The sequence below is a fragment of the Pectinophora gossypiella genome, chromosome 4, assembly GCF_024362695.1.
Source record: "Pectinophora gossypiella chromosome 4, ilPecGoss1.1, whole genome shotgun sequence".
Lineage (NCBI taxonomy): Eukaryota > Metazoa > Arthropoda > Insecta > Lepidoptera > Gelechiidae > Pectinophora > Pectinophora gossypiella.
Window position 1 is genome coordinate 12976962 of NC_065407.1, and position 15776 is coordinate 12992737.

The following is a 15776-nucleotide window of genomic DNA, read 5'->3' on the forward strand; positions in this document are numbered from 1 at the left end:
TTAATTTGGCCGGATTGTAATTGAGCTTTTTCCTCGTGCCTTATTGTAGATTTCCCACAAATGGCATTAAGCGCAGAGGGACTTTCTAGGCTACGCTCCTCAAATATAACAGAAGGCGCTGTACAGTTTTTCCTTCGTTTAACCTTCTAATTTCATGGATAACGCAAGTGATGCATAATCTTTTATCTTTGTTTTTGGGTATACATGATGACCCTTTTTATTACACCCAGACACAATTACATCTTCCACCCATTATTATTCTGATCAAAATAAAGAGAAGCCATATGGGTAGCAACGTAATTCTATACTTGTAATCCAAATATCAAGCATGAATTGTTTTTATATAATGTTTCTGCCATTACATTGTATTTTGGAATAATTATGTACCCGATTAATGAGAAAATAGGTAATTATCACGTTTAAACTGAATAACGCCATCTATATTGTTTTAGTTAACGTAGCCTGGAAAGTCCTTCATTATGTAAAAAGAGTATTATTACTTATTACATTGGTGCTAATTCCTGTAAATACCATCTAATTTTAAGTTATATCTGTCAGTTTCTTATCCGCCGAAAAGGAAAGGGACGGGTAATCGACAAGCATAAAATTTATGGAACACACGTCAATTTTAAGCACAAATCTAAACCAACCGTCTAAAAATTTTACATCCGTCAATAACCCGACACAGTTAAGTAGACAGCACGTCAAACGGTTTGCATACCAGCGACGTACCTTTTGATTCGCCCGGGTTATTCATTCATTTACTCATTCTTCCTAAAATTAAGAGCTGTGAATCATCCGTCCCTTTCCTTTTCGACGGATATGAAAATGACGGATATAACTTAAAATAAAATTAGGCGGTGTCTGCAGGAATCGCGGCCATTGTATTTTGGAATATCAGCAGCCTAGAAAATCCCTCCTTAGCTGGACAAAGTGTAATTCAGCTAATGTAGAGGAATCTTAATAAAAGAACAGGCATAGATATAATTATCTCTGACTTCCTTTAGGATGTTTACCTTAATGTTATTTGCAGCGCGGATTTACCCCGCAGCAGTAGAGTTCATTCGAGAACTAACATAAAACCATAAACGTAATTGACATAAGTTTATGACACCTTCATTATGATCATTATCATTACGGTTACAGCAAACGATAACATGCTGTAGTAAGATTTTTTTTTGACGTGACTTATTGTAGATTTGCCACAAATGGCATGAACTCCTTGGCCGGACAAATGGGGATCGCTGAAGGCTCTCACCCGCTACAACGTTTAAGACAGCAGGCCTGAGGGTGCCCAGTTGGGCGCGAACCTCGGCTCAGGGCGACGTCTGAGAGGAAAAATATTACCCTAGTGGGTCGATAGTGATAAGCGCTGATTGAGGGAGTTTTGAAAGATGTATTTACTTTTATTTTAAAAATTATACTTATTTGGGGAAGAACACGTACAAAAAAACACACACGTAAGGTTCAGAACGATTTACTCTGAACGGGCGTGCGTGTATAAATGTGGATGAAGCGAGAGAAGTGTGTCATCAGGATCAAGCTCTCTGTTTACCCCGGTAGAAAGTATGCGTGAGTTTACGTAGGTATGTATGTAGAGCACGTAAATAGTGTTAATGCTCGTGTTCTAGTTTTACAAGCTTCAAAAATACAATAAAATCTTAATATCTATTTACGTATAAGTCCGGACTTATATCAAATGCTCCGAGTCATCATCATCAGCCGTACGACGCCCACTGCTGGGCATAGGCCTCCCCCAAGGATCTCCATGACTATCGGTCCTGCGCTGCCCGCATCCAGCGGCTTCCCGCGACCTTAACCAGATCGTCGGTCCACCTTGTAGCGGGCCTGCCCACTGAGCGTCGTCCGACACGTGGTCGCCACTCCAGAACCCTTCCGCCCCAGCGCCCCAGCCAAATGCTCCGAGTATTTTAGACGATTATAAAATTCGTCGACATTATGACATAGAGCAATACCCCCAACTGTGTGCAAATATAGGTATTATCCTTTCTAAAATGATGGGACTATCTATTTGGGTGACGTGCTAAGAATAGAGGGTTTAAAAAGGCCATATCGAAGCAATTCATCTAAAAAAGCAATATTGCTATTTGACATTAGTTGGCATTGCACACTTTTTAGATGCAAATGTCAATTCACTTTTTAACCCCCCCAGGTCACTGTTGGGGGAAGGGAGGGTGTTAGGGGGTGTAGACAAGACTTTATAATACTTATCTATATAAAACTCGTTTAATAATTTATTTCCATGACATCTCATGAGATAATGTACCTTTTGTTATTTAATTTGGCAGTTCTTCTTGTGTGATCAAAATATTGCGTAATGCAACAAATATCAACTGAAATATGTTTGCATTTCATTCAATTTTATATCCATTGCAAGCCTTGACAAATATTTATGTTTATCCACTGATAATGGAAAATTTCTCTTGTGTATTTGCATAGAACTTAATTTCTTTTATTTCGTGGATGGGGAAACTGCGTTTGCACAGAGCCAAATTAAAAACAGTCGAAATATTTTATCTCTCCACTGCATAGTTTTAGAATTAAAAAACATCAAAATTCCGATACAAAAAATAACAATTTATTATGTAAATAACACATTATATTAATAATCTTACTTTGCCTTAAGACTGCTTATCGTGTATCACAATCATTAGCTCAAGCATAGGTTTAAATAAATGCACATGAAGTATTTTAGAAACACTAATTAAATACTGGGATTTGACAACTAACAACTTCATATTAAACTTGTAGTCTACATCTTGGCCCACAATTCCAGTTCCTTACATGATTTACGTAAATGGAAATAACTGACAATATAGTCCATATGAAGGTTACGACTGATAGAACTATTCCTAAAATGAACATGGGGTATTGTAGGTCATTTGTTTGTTTTATACCGAAGGAGAGCCCGAGTACGAAGACGGCTAGGAGGGAGGCGGAGAGAGTCTCCAACGGGCTGTGGAGTTTGGGCCACTTGCGGGCGCCGACGAAGTCCTGAATGGCGGTTTCCCAACATGATGTAATGGCTCCGTAGCCAAGACCCGCCACCACGCAGCCGATCGAAAACATATCGTGATTCCTCGCTTCTGCCAGAACTGGAAAGACAATTTATGTTTATTATAGAAGATAATAAACCACCTTTTTTAAGTTTTGATTGTGAAGTGGAATCAACCACAATAATCTGGGTGTCAGGGTTATTACTGCGCTGTCAAAAGTTTCTTAAGGCATCTTTCTTAAAGTAAGTAAAACTACACTAAAAATATAAACTTATAACAAAATACTTACTGAAACAAGCGGCAGTGGATATTGCTAGTCCAATGACAGCAATATATTTGAAATTCCTCTTCGGCGTTTGCGCAAGCCATGGAGTACTGAGCAAGAAACACACCCAGGTGAAGCCATGAAGCGTCATTAAAAAATTGGATTCATTCAGTGAAATCTTTGGATGCATCTGAGACGCCAACATTGGCATTGAAACCAACATAATCGCAGTTATACTTAATTTAGAAAAGCATAAAAGCAATGATGGGTAAAACCTCCAACATGACAAAGACCTCGTCAATGGCTTTATAAAAGTATCGTTTACGTTATATAGAAAGTATGTCATTCTCCGCTTTAATCTATAAACTCTATACGACGGCATCCATATTCTTCTCCTCATGCTAGCGTATGCAGACTGACATCGAAAACTAAACGAATTGAATATTCTCTCTCTTTGAACATCAGTCACTGGAGATATGTTATCATATGTGACTTCTACTTCAGAATACTCTCTATTTTCGTTATAGCTATTATTACTACTACCCTGAGAATCTTTTCTAATCTGTTTACTTATGTATTCACTAAAGTTGTCTCCCATAGTACTTAGTCTCTTGATTGCCACGCTGAGGCGTTTTTTACGGCTACGACCTTTGTCATTTTCAGTATGTTCTTCATTTTCGTCTTCGCTCTCACTTTCCTCGGGTATTTCTGGCATAATTTCCACTCCGAATATGTTCCTTCTCTTCTCTTCAGGACTAGGGGGCGGTGTTATAGTTGCACTAGCTTCGTCGTCATAAACCTCTATCAGTTCTTCTTCCCGGTGCAAATTGTCATCTGAGGGGCTTTTCCAGCATTTTTTACTTAAATCGTGCAATTGTAGTTCTGCGGAGTAATAATTCGCGTCACGATTATTGAAAATTGCGTATGTTTTGGATAAATCGCTGTATCTTGAAAAGGACATCGGTCTCATGATGTTGCCTGATACTCTTAGCAGCATGATTGCAGGTAGGGTTTGAAGCATTATTCCTGCTAGTACTATGTAAGAGAAATGGAATCCATAGCTATTGATCAACGCTGACATTATGTGGGGGAATATGGCCTGTCCAACAGCCTGGCCAGTGAAACAAAGTCCTCGAATGAGAGCGAGATGGGAGTCGTACGTTTCGAAAATAACGGCGTCTACTTGTGCTGATATGAGAGACGATCCAAGCCCTGAGGAAAGAAAAGATTTTTTAATACAAATTTAGAAGTTAAATAGAAACCCTTTGAAAAGACAACATAAGCGTTTGTTTACGGATGTTAAGGATGGTTATCTTAACACATCCTACCGCTAGACACAGGTCTCCCCTCAATCAACTGTAGGGGATATACTCCACCACGCTGTTCTATTGCAGGTTGGTGAAGGTGTTTACGTTAGGCGGGTAGCCAAAATGATTATTACAAAGCTACTTATGAGCCGTGGTAGCCCAGTTGGTAGAACGCTTAACTCTCACTTTGAGGTCGCAGGTTCTAATCCAGCACAGGCCTAAACCAATGATTGTCGAATTACTTTTGGTATTCATGTTTGGATTAGAAATGATTATCAAGTGCTCAGCAGTGAAGGAAAACATCGTGAGGAAACCCACATTCCCGAGAAATGCATTTTCGGAGGTATGTGACCTAACCTGTATTGGGCTGGGAAGGTCAGACAGGCAGTCGCTTCTATAAAAAACCGGACCTGTGTAAGCGGACCCTGTGAGAAACGGGATAATGCTAGGGAGATGATGATGACAGCTGCTTATTATGAAAACGTACCTCCTAAGACGCCATAGGCTAACGGATGCCACAGACAAGGTATGAAGGCACAGCTGAGCAGACTAGCTACTACAAGGAGAAGGCCAAGAGCCGCCATCACCCGGTACCCGGCCATCCCGCCCCACGAGTCTGCCGCGTCTCTGCACCAACATTCTGCAACCAAAGTAAGTCACATTTCCACTGACATCCTATAAACAAATAGACTCACATTCGCTAAGGAGTTTTTCTAAAAATAAGCGTCCGAACCGTGATGTAAATACGTTGTCATGGCTGTTCAAATAAGTGCAATATCGATTGTAAACCGACCACGCCGGCGTGGTCGACGATTTCCTTCATTCAGCGCTTATCGCTATCGGCTCACTAGAGTCGATCGATTACTACTATGAAATTTGTATGAAAAAGCACACTGCGAAAAATGTGGTACAATGTCGGACTTATTCTCTTACATTTTTCTTGATTAAAATTCATAAATAGGTTAAATAGAAAAAAGAAAACGTTTTTCGTCAAGATTTTTTTTTAGTAATCAGAATTTCATAATTTATCTTGAACCTAGTAGGTACACGACCCAATTCAACCCGCAACGTCCTAACCTACTAATAGCGTTATTGACAATGCAAATGTCCCCAGTGGGAAACGATCCCGGACCTCCAGATTGTATACTGATCGCTCTAACCAGAAGGCCATGTTATTTTTGACGTGACTTATTGTAGATTTGCCGCAGATGGCATTAACTACTTGGCCGGAGAGAAGACCATGGAGGCTGACCTCAAGATATAAAATATAATAACATAGCATAAACCTCACGTGTGAGCCCGTAGGTGAGGACGAAAGTCGCCGGGGTCGCAAGACTGAGCCAAGGGGGCACCCCGAGCGCCACCGAGTTGACCAGAAGCACCCCATAGGACAGCACGAGGCTTGGGAGACACACCTGAAAAAAAATGATATCAAACTTTTTTTTAGATAAAAAAGGCGATAAAGAAATTTTATAAGCAAACAATCATTGACTTTTCAGTCCACTGAACACGTAAAGGTCTATGTTCTTTTATCTATGACTGTAGATAACTATCGTTACACAACTTGGGTAGTCAATCTGTGATTGAACTATATTTTATGTTATTGGCCTAAAGGTCTATGTAACCAGGCCAAAAATTCCAAAAAAAAAAAAAATTATGTTATCCGTTGCAATTAATAAAGTGACGTTCCCGGAAAAAGGCGCAATGACGAACTTTCGTCGGGCTTTTTGGCGGGAGGCGGGAACGGGACAGTTGCTTTCTTCATTGAATAATCTAAATAATTAATACGAAGTGGTGTTTTGTGGTTAATGATCGCATTAAGTTAGTCGGAAGACATTCGCGAGTGTTATTATATTGGAGTATTCAATAAACAAAGTGTATCTGCCTATTTTCGCTTCGTGTCAGGAAGCCGCTTCATAACTCAAAAGTTTATGCGGACTTTTGAGTTAATTCGTTTGGGGTTCGGAGTAGGAGTCTACTCCGAGGGTGGGGGCTTAGGTTTCATCATCATCACCTTTCATCATTTCATTAATCATCAAGAAAAAAAATACGTCAGACATGGCTGTATGGGCATAGTTCCCTTTGCCTTACCCTTCGGGGAAAACCAAACAAAAAAAAAAAAAAAAATGACGAACTTTCCAGGGTTCCTCAAAATCAATATAGATGGCGCTGTACAGTTTTTCTTCGTTTAACCTTCTAATTTCATGGATAACAGACATAATATAGATGTAGGTATATTATGCATCTTTCATATTTTTTTGGGAATAAGTAAATGATGACCCTTTTTATTACAGTCAGGCACAATTACATCTTCTACACATTATTATTCTGATCAAAATAAAGAGAAGCAATATAGGTAAGTAGCAATACTATATTATAATGTGATCCAAATATCAAGCAACAATTATTTTTATGTATGCTTCTGCCATTACATTGTATTTTGGAATAATTATGTACCCGATTAATGAGAAATTAGATAAAAACTGATTATTCAGTTCAATGGTAACCTAACACGGTTTTTATCCTTTGTTGTTTACTATACTAGGTGTGTAACTGGGCACCCTAAGGCCTGTTGTCTTAAATTTTGTACCGGGTGAGAGCCCTCAGCTTAATGCTATTTGACAAATCTACAATCACATTTAAAAACAAACGGAATTATACGAAGTAGGTAGCTAGAGATAGCCCACATTTTAGCTGCATGGTTGTGTACAGTCATGAGCAATATCATGTACACTTTAGAACCCTGTCGCACTATCAAATCTGACATTTAATGAGACTTATGGTTTAATTTGTCAAAAAAGTTAATATGACATGGTTTCAAAGTGCATATTAGTACTCGTCACGTGACAGAATACGTTATCACTAAAAAGGAAGTGTCACTTCAAAACCATCATTGAGTGGAGTGTGTTATTGTTTATTTCTGAGGTTACGCGTGTGCCCAGATAGGAAGTAACTTTGGTTGTTTATGAACTACGGACTCAGATATTACAATTCAGATGGCTACCAAAACATGTTTGTTACGTGGTAAGTGATTACAGCGATTACATTAATTTATCTGAACAACTTACCTACTACACGACTGTACCTAAGCAAGCAATCTAAAAGAACTTCTATAATTTAATACATGTATAAACTTATGCCTATTTCCCACCGGGATAAGCAGAGACTATGGATTGAAGGATTTTCCAGGCTACGTTTACTAAAAACATAAGATGGCGTTGTACAGCTTTAACGTACTCAGGTAAGTACAGTCATGAGCAATACATATAATGTACCCACTTTAGGACTCTGTCGCACTAACATATTTTGACATTTACTGAGACTTACAGTTCAATTTGTCAAAAAAGTTAATGTGACATGGTACCAAAGTGTATACATATTAATGCTCGTGACCGTACATAATTATTCCAAAATACAATGTAATGGCTGAAACATCATAATCATAAACAGCCTATACGTCCTCCCCTCAATCAACCGGAGGGGGTATGGAGCTCCACCACTCTGCTCCATTCCAGGTTGGTGGAGGTGTTTTTACGGCCAATAGCCGGGACCAACGGCTTAACGTGCCCTCCGAAGCACGGAATCATGTTACTTTGTCAGACAATCATTTTCATAACACACGCCGGTTCAGAGTAAATCGTTTATTCATGGATATACACAATGGTGGGTGTATTAGGTCATTGTATTTACAGACAGTTTACATAATGTATCTACAAAGCTTTAGGCTTTATTCACACCCCGGACACTTGAAATAAAACACCTCGTTTTACACAGACACTACACATTGACGTTATAATACACGCGCATCTGTGTGCGTGACGTCTGTTATCATACCATTGAAGACTAAACTATGACCGAGGGGGGAGGAGAACCTAACTCAACCGCTGGTGGGGAGCGGAGAGTTGCCGTTCTATACGTATTCCTTTAGTTTAAAGCCAATAAATAATTGCTAAGTACCTTTGTTTTGGGGCAAAGCCACAAAAACAGGAAAAGTGCGGTTTCTGTGAATAATTATTGTTAACAGGATAAGGTTGCTATTTTATTTCAGCAGGATAGCTCTAGGTATTCTATTTTTGAATTAGATCAAGACAGATATAATGACGTCACATCAGCGGTGAATGTAACCTTCGATTTATCAGCACAAGGAAGATAAGCAATAAAATAATCTTGAACAATTTATTAAACGTCGATCATAAATCAACGCGTCAAATACAAATTATGCATTTCATCTGCGTTTCATTATATAATAATATGTCTATATTATTAGTAAAAAAAATTATATACGTTAATATTTTTTATTTTATTTATTTGCTTATATCAATTGTCCATAAATTGTTAGGAAAGCTTCTAATTATTATTACCAAAACTTTACCTAAAATCTGTCTGATGCCAAGATGTAAACAGCCTAGATACGTCCCACTGCTGGACAGGCCTCCCCTCTATCACCTGCGGGGTTTGGAACATACTCCACCACGCTGCCCCACTGCGGGTTAGTGGAGGTGTTTTACGGCTAGTAGCCGGAACCAACGGCTTAACGTGCCTTCCGAAGCATGCAATCATCTTACTTTGTCGGACAATCAGGTTATCCAGCCTACAATGTCCTACCCAAACAAAGGTCAGTGTTACAAAGTGATTTTCGATAATGACTCCAATGGGAATCGAACCCGGACCTACAGATCGTGGGACCATACGAAATATCTTCTTATTAGTCTGTGGTGAGGCCAATACTCTACTACCTAAGCATTTTATGATAAGACTTCTTTTTTTGTCAACACAGGACAGGCTAAGATCGTAGATTTCTTTATTAGGTACCTACCAAATAGAACTAGCACCTACTACGTCTATCTGTAGTTCTGCAGGTACTTTGCTAAATTGCTACCTATGTGTGGCTGAGGGTGAAAAAAATACATACGTGCAAGAAAATAACTGAAAGTAGAAGAGGCCAACGCCATGGTGCTCCGTGCACGCGTGTTTCAGTGTCCATTGCTTTCTACCAGCATTTTCCAGCTATCTTTATACCGATGCACCGTTCTATACACTTACACTAAGCAACCCACATGTCACTTCGTAAATATTAACAATTTTACACGCATTAAAGACATAATTTAAACTTTTTAAAGATATTTTGTCGATTTAAGAGAGCATTGTTGTATTGACAGGAGTCTATCACATCGAATACCTATGTTATCGGAAGGCCCCAGCACGTAGTTACTTTGTCTTATCTTATCGTTGTAGTGCAAGAACCCAAGACTGTTTGAAATTATTGTTTTGGAGGCTATTGATATTGGTGAATCGCAGTCATTAATGATTTCTACATTTCGTATGAGACTCAACCGAAAACTGATTACAGAAACAGTCTTTCAGGTCCTTAAAGCAAACAACTCAAGCTGTAGATCTTGCTGGATTTGGCGCGAAAGAAAAATATTTGAAATCTTAGTCTTCGAATTGTTTTTTTGCATTATTAACACTCCTAAATCTCCTGTAAATCAACACACACACAAACAGTTTTTAGTGATATCCCCTGATGACGACAGCTCTTTACGGAATAACAAGGCATCATCTAAAATGTTCATTGCCTATGTACGTACAGTTAAAATACATCTGTCAAAACGACGGTACGACAAAAACTCGATAGACGGAGACTTAGACGTAAACATGCTATCTCTATTCCTCTTAATGTAAGTATGTGATGTTAGAAAGAGATCATATATTCATATTCGAGATTAAGACGAGTTAGTTCTCAAATAATTTTCCAAAGTAACACATCAGTAATAACATTTCGTGTTCATCAAGTCGTTGATTTGATTTGCTTCGCAAGTAATTAATTTATTAGTAATTTTATAAATGAACAGGTACATGTGATTTTAGAAAATGGCAAATCAAGATTCCTTACAAGATTATTCAGAAGCTATAAAAAGACTAAGAAGACAATGCATACATTCGGGCATGAGCGAAGAAGAATTCCGGAAAATGTATTTTGAATCTTTGAATTCTCTAGATACATTAGAAGTACCCAGAAATCAGAACCATAGACGACTAAACACGAAGCATCGAGTGTTACTCCTTGGGATTGTTATTACTGTGTGTTGTATGTACAATTTTAAAACTATTTACAGTTGTTTAGTGTGTAACCTACAAGACTATGTTTACCCTGGGTTACGTGTGTTAAGAAAGTTATCTATTCCGTTTATATCACTATTTCCTTCACTGACTGGTAAGTGTGGCATCTATAAAGTAGTTTATATATTTCTTATTGGATTATATTTATCTGTACCTAACTAGTAGGTATCTTTTTTCCAGATTTGTATCATGAATCTTGTCTTATACAAAATCCTTTCTTCACAATTGTCGACATGGATTGCTGGCCTTGCAGTACTGTAAATAATGTGAGACAAATCTATGATCCTAAACCAGTTAACCAACAACACACAGGTCCTTTTATTTATGAGGTATTAATCTTGAAAATCACAATTAATATTATTGCACTTTTATGTAAATTATTTATATGTTTTATGTTATGATCTTTCAGACTGAACAGCAAGTGATAGATCTTGAAACACTAAGAGACCTATATTTAAAAAATAAAGCTATATTTGATAAAGAATCTCCTAAAATTCTGGTAAATAACAAATACTATGTACAACCACAGGAAATATTCCAGAAAGAACATAAGGAGGATAGGAATACTTATGTTTGGTAAATTATTTGGTATCTTTTTTAAAATTTTAACATTATTTCATGCATATTAAAAGTTTTCTATTCTTTTTTTGTGGATCTGAAAAACGGCCTAATGCTAGGGAGATGATGACGATTTATTTTTTTCTATTCTTGCAGGAGATTTAACAATATGAATATGGCACGGTTGCTTCGGCAAGTAATACTCAGACCAAAAGTTGTGCCCAAATTTGGACAAAGCACTGAACGGTTCCTCATTATGGTTTCAAATCAAGAATCATTCCAGATACCAGACACTGAATGCAACTTCTCATTTCTGTTATCACTGAGTGGTACAGCAGTGGTCAATTTGATACCAGCTGAAGAGTGCAAACATCAGTGCAAATCTTTAAAAGTTGAAGTAAAAGAAACTTATTTATGTAAGACCAATATTTTCATCAGTCAAAGATAAATCCATGATATTTATCCTAACTGAATATTTTGTTTTCAGTGTGGTACAACTGGTGGTACTGGAGACCTGTGATACAACCCTCAAATGTTAATTCTACCCTAATAGCACATGTTGGGTCCTATTGTTAATAATGAGAAGACAAAACACTAGAATGGAATGTATAAACAACAATTTATTAACATAAAATCAATTCACTCTAAATAAATTAGCTAAAACCCAAGAACTCAATGACAGGTTCATTCAAACTTTTCCCTTAGTTTTTGTTTCATCAGAACTGGTACGAGTGAGACAAGGGCAAAGACGCTGAGGACAGTAACTGATGTCCAGGACCAGGCATCACTTGTGGATGTCAGGGTGTGTAGAGTTTGACCAGCTTGGATGGCCACAAATGATGGTGGAGCCACACCTGAAAATAATGATGAAATGATCACAGATATTTTAATTGTTAACATTGAGTTGTTCTATTGATAACATTGAACTAATGATGCTCTGCTCACCAATGAAAGTTCCTAAGGCAAATGGCACCAAAGGTACACCAATCACAGGTGCCGACATGTTGATAAACCAGTTTGGTAAAAAAGGTGTCACCCTCAAAAATATAATATAGTTCAGCAAGTTATTTTTGTGTTTCTCCACTGCCTTGGACCACTGCTCTGCTCTCTCTGGGAAAAATTTTCTCACAATTTTCTTGCCCAGGAGGTTTGATAAGAAGAAGCATAAACTTGCGCCGATGGCTGAACAACAGCATACTAGAAGTAAAGCTAAATAAAATGGAAACAAAAATCCTGACAGTATACTCAGGAAGATTGAACCAGGTATTGCAAAAGTTTGCAAACTGGGAAACTTTGTTCAGGAAATTATCAGATTCATTTCAAGTACTGTGGCAAAATTCTATGATTATGTTCATCAGACAGAAATTTTCCACTGCTGGACATAACCACCCCAAAAGCTCTCCACAATGACTGATCCTCCAGTGTCCACATCCAACGTTTCCCCACAACCTTCAGAAGGCATTGGTCCATTATGTAACATGTTTGAAAAAGGATACAATATATAAACTAAGAAGACTCCAAATAATACTTCATAAAAATACTTTTCTTTATATCGGTCTAAAACTAGACCCAGCTGCTTTGCATCTTCTAAATCCCATGGTAACTTTAAATGCTTTTTCTCATGCCTAAAAAATTTTAAGAAATATTAAAATGAGTCCAAAAATTATAATATTTAAGTATAGAGTTCTTGAGTAAACTTACTGCTCTAATTCTGGGAACTGTTTGTACAAAAGACCCAGGGCAAAAAGTGAGCATGTAAAAATAATAACAACTAAAACTAAAGCTTTGGATGTCGATAGACCACTAATACTTGTATTTGAGTCCTTCCCATAACTCGTACAGGAATCAATGTCTGCAAGAAGTATAAATAAGCACTATAAATCAAGTACATATGAAATAAAAAGCATGACTAAGCAAGGATTTAATTGGAGAGGATAATGGCATATGAAGGTTAGTAGATATCAGGAAGTAAATACTTGGAAGTGGATAGAACAATCCAACACAATCTGTCCTCCAGTTTCCAAGTCTTGGACGGATTACAGGAAGGTAAGGAAGATCATCGGACGAGGTGGATACTGCTGGGTCTTGAATACCACCTGCGTTCTTTGAGACAGAACCCCTTCTGCGAAATGAACTCATTTTTTGTGACTTAAACTACAATGTTCCAGTCAATACTAATCTTAAAACAAAATATCACTTATAATCTTTTTAAGCTTTAAGTAACCTAACTGCGCCGCGAAATACAATGTTATTTTAATAAATATTATAATATAACAGATACAATTATTAGCAATGAAAATCGAAAATGAAATGCGAAAATGTCATTTTTAATTTTTTTTTTTTTTTGTTTTGGTTTTCCCCGAAGGGTAAGGCAAAGGGAACTATGCCCATACAGCCATGTCTGACGTATTTTTTTCTTGATGATTAATGAAATGATGAAAGGTGATGATGATGAAACCTAAGCCCCCACCCTCGGAGTAGACTCCTACTCCGAACCCCAAACGAATTAACTCAAAAGTCCGCATAAACTTTTGAGTTATGAAGCGGCTTCCTGACACGAAGCGAAAATAGGCAGATACACTTTGTTTATTGAATACTCCAATATAATAACACTCGCGAATGTCTTCCGACTAACTTAATGCGATCATTAACCACAAAACACCACTTCGTATTAATTATTTAGATCATTCAATGAAGAAAGCAACTGTCCCGTTCCCGTTTCCCGCCAAAAAGCCATGTCATTTTTAAACACATGAGAAACAAATTGTCAATTTACACCGTTCTTTTTCATGAATAAAATATAACGCTAAGGATAGAAAGAGAGACATATGCGTATGTTGGTCGCACAAACCTCAGAACAATAACTAAAGCATAGAAGGAAGGCTAAAATAGCAACAGAACTCTATAATTCTGCTCTACTTTATCTTACGGAACCGGCGTAATGTTAGACAAAGACGCATATACAAAAATTGTTTCGTAATTTCGTAGGTTGTCACAAGTTTTTCATTGCCTAGTGTTGGGTTTCACTTTAGTAATATGTCGATAAAATTAAATTTACTTACAATTAATGTCGATAATTTTTTTTTACAAGATTTCTTTTTGTAGGATGCAATTATCTTCTTCTTGATGAAAGGAGACTCTGTCTCTGATAGGTAAGTATCTAACCATTTTTGGATTATATTGTCTGGTTTATATTAGTTTGGAGCTGCAGCTCACATTCAGGAAGGAAAGAAAATAGCCAACTGTTATCGTTTCATCGGTAAGTATTTTGTAATAGTTGCGTAGGAGTTGCGAGCGCGCAAGCATTCCGTACACACGTGTCACGCAAGTTTCTGCTAATCTCTTCCGGCAAATATTGAAAAAGTGATCTGTGCGCTTATATTTACTTGATACAGTTATTGTGTTAAAAGTGACATTTACTAACTATTACAAACAGTGAAGTGAATGTATTACCTAAACAAACATTATTCAAATCATTTCGCAAAATCTATCTCTGCAAATTGATGTGTATCGTCTATTGAGTCAAGGTCGCCCGGTTACCTACGGTCGTCGACCGGTCTGCATAAGTGCATACGATTTACCTATCCCACTCGATCGCACGCGCAAGTAAACGCAGTGTGACGCGATTATCTTGCTCTCGCGCATACAGCTACATATTGGACGAGTTGCAAACGATTACCTTCAATATGAGGAATTGCTGCGCTTGTAACGAACATATTAGTGTTATTAACCTACTGGTATGTAATAAATGTAAAGCGCAATTTCATAATTTATGCGTGGGTATAGATAACGTCTTGTTTAATTCAACAAGAACGGATCTCGAATGTGACTGGATATGTCCTGAGTGTAAAAGAGTCACTAAGCGCCATCCAAAAAATGATGAGACACCCATAAGCAATAAAAATTTTTACTCTGCACAATCGGTGTCTCCTAGTGAGATGGACATGTCTTGCGACGATCTGCTAGCTACAGTAAATAAAAAAAAGGATCCTACTGTAATTCAACCTCAAAATTCACGCGCCGAGGAACCATCAGTACCTGCCGAGCTTCGAAGTTTTATATTATCATGCTTTGAAAACTCAAACTCCACCATGAAAAGCTACATTGACTCGTCTACTAAATTGCTTAAGGAGGAGGTTAACCTGACGCTTGGAAATATTACTGGACTGGTGAATACCCTCCAGAGTGACGTCATTAATTTAGAGTCTCGCGTCCGTGCCCTTGAGTCAGAAAACACTGAACTACGCTCCAGATTGGACTCCCTTGCACCTGGCTGCTCAGAGAGCACAGCCACTGACATCGATATGCTAAAATCAAACATCACTAGTCTTTCTACTGCCTTGAATGAGAGAGATCAACTAGACCTACGCAATGACTTCGATATCAAGGGCGTCCCGGAGTACCCTGGAGAGTCGACTACCCACCTCGTTATGTCTTTGGCTCAGAAGCTGGGTGTCGCGTTGGAGGAGCGGGATATCGAACACGCCTATCGCGTTGGGCGATCCCCTA

General features: G+C 37.9%; 3 protein-coding genes across 6 annotated transcripts; 1 reads left to right on the top strand and 2 right to left on the bottom strand.

Annotated features, from left to right (window-relative positions):
• Nucleotides 1-2577: 2577 nt before the first annotated feature.
• Nucleotides 2578-9999, bottom strand: LOC126382362 (uncharacterized). The gene is made up of 5 exons (XM_050032177.1): nucleotides 9502-9999; nucleotides 5881-6004; nucleotides 5077-5229; nucleotides 3307-4494; nucleotides 2578-3116 (listed from the first exon to the last, which is right to left on the bottom strand). The coding sequence occupies exons 1-5, from the start codon at nucleotides 9571-9573 to the stop codon at nucleotides 2761-2763; spliced, it is 1893 nt and encodes a 630-aa protein (XP_049888134.1). The 5' UTR covers nucleotides 9574-9999; the 3' UTR covers nucleotides 2578-2760.
• On the top strand, nucleotides 7499-11938 carry LOC126382391 (uncharacterized). Of its 4 annotated transcripts, XM_050032233.1 has the most exons (6): nucleotides 7499-7613; nucleotides 10442-10803; nucleotides 10875-11038; nucleotides 11119-11285; nucleotides 11424-11683; nucleotides 11755-11938. In XM_050032233.1, the coding sequence occupies exons 2-6, from the start codon at nucleotides 10461-10463 to the stop codon at nucleotides 11841-11843; spliced, it is 1023 nt and encodes a 340-aa protein (XP_049888190.1). In that variant the 5' UTR covers nucleotides 7499-7613; nucleotides 10442-10460; the 3' UTR covers nucleotides 11844-11938. The 4 variants fall into 4 exon arrangements, with proteins under 4 accessions (XP_049888190.1, XP_049888192.1, XP_049888191.1 ...); XM_050032235.1 differs by lacking the exon at nucleotides 7499-7613 and having other exon boundaries at nucleotides 10360-10803; nucleotides 11424-11664; XM_050032234.1 differs by lacking the exon at nucleotides 7499-7613 and having other exon boundaries at nucleotides 10362-10803; nucleotides 10890-11038.
• LOC126382403 (transmembrane protein 41 homolog) lies at nucleotides 11868-13584 on the bottom strand. Its single transcript, XM_050032252.1, has 5 exons — nucleotides 13364-13584; nucleotides 12969-13119; nucleotides 12764-12892; nucleotides 12213-12550; nucleotides 11868-12121 (listed from the first exon to the last, which is right to left on the bottom strand). Exons 1-5 carry the CDS (start codon nucleotides 13404-13406, stop codon nucleotides 11952-11954), a joined length of 831 nt encoding a protein of 276 aa, XP_049888209.1. The 5' UTR covers nucleotides 13407-13584; the 3' UTR covers nucleotides 11868-11951.
• Between the last annotated feature and the right edge of the window lie 2192 nt (nucleotides 13585-15776).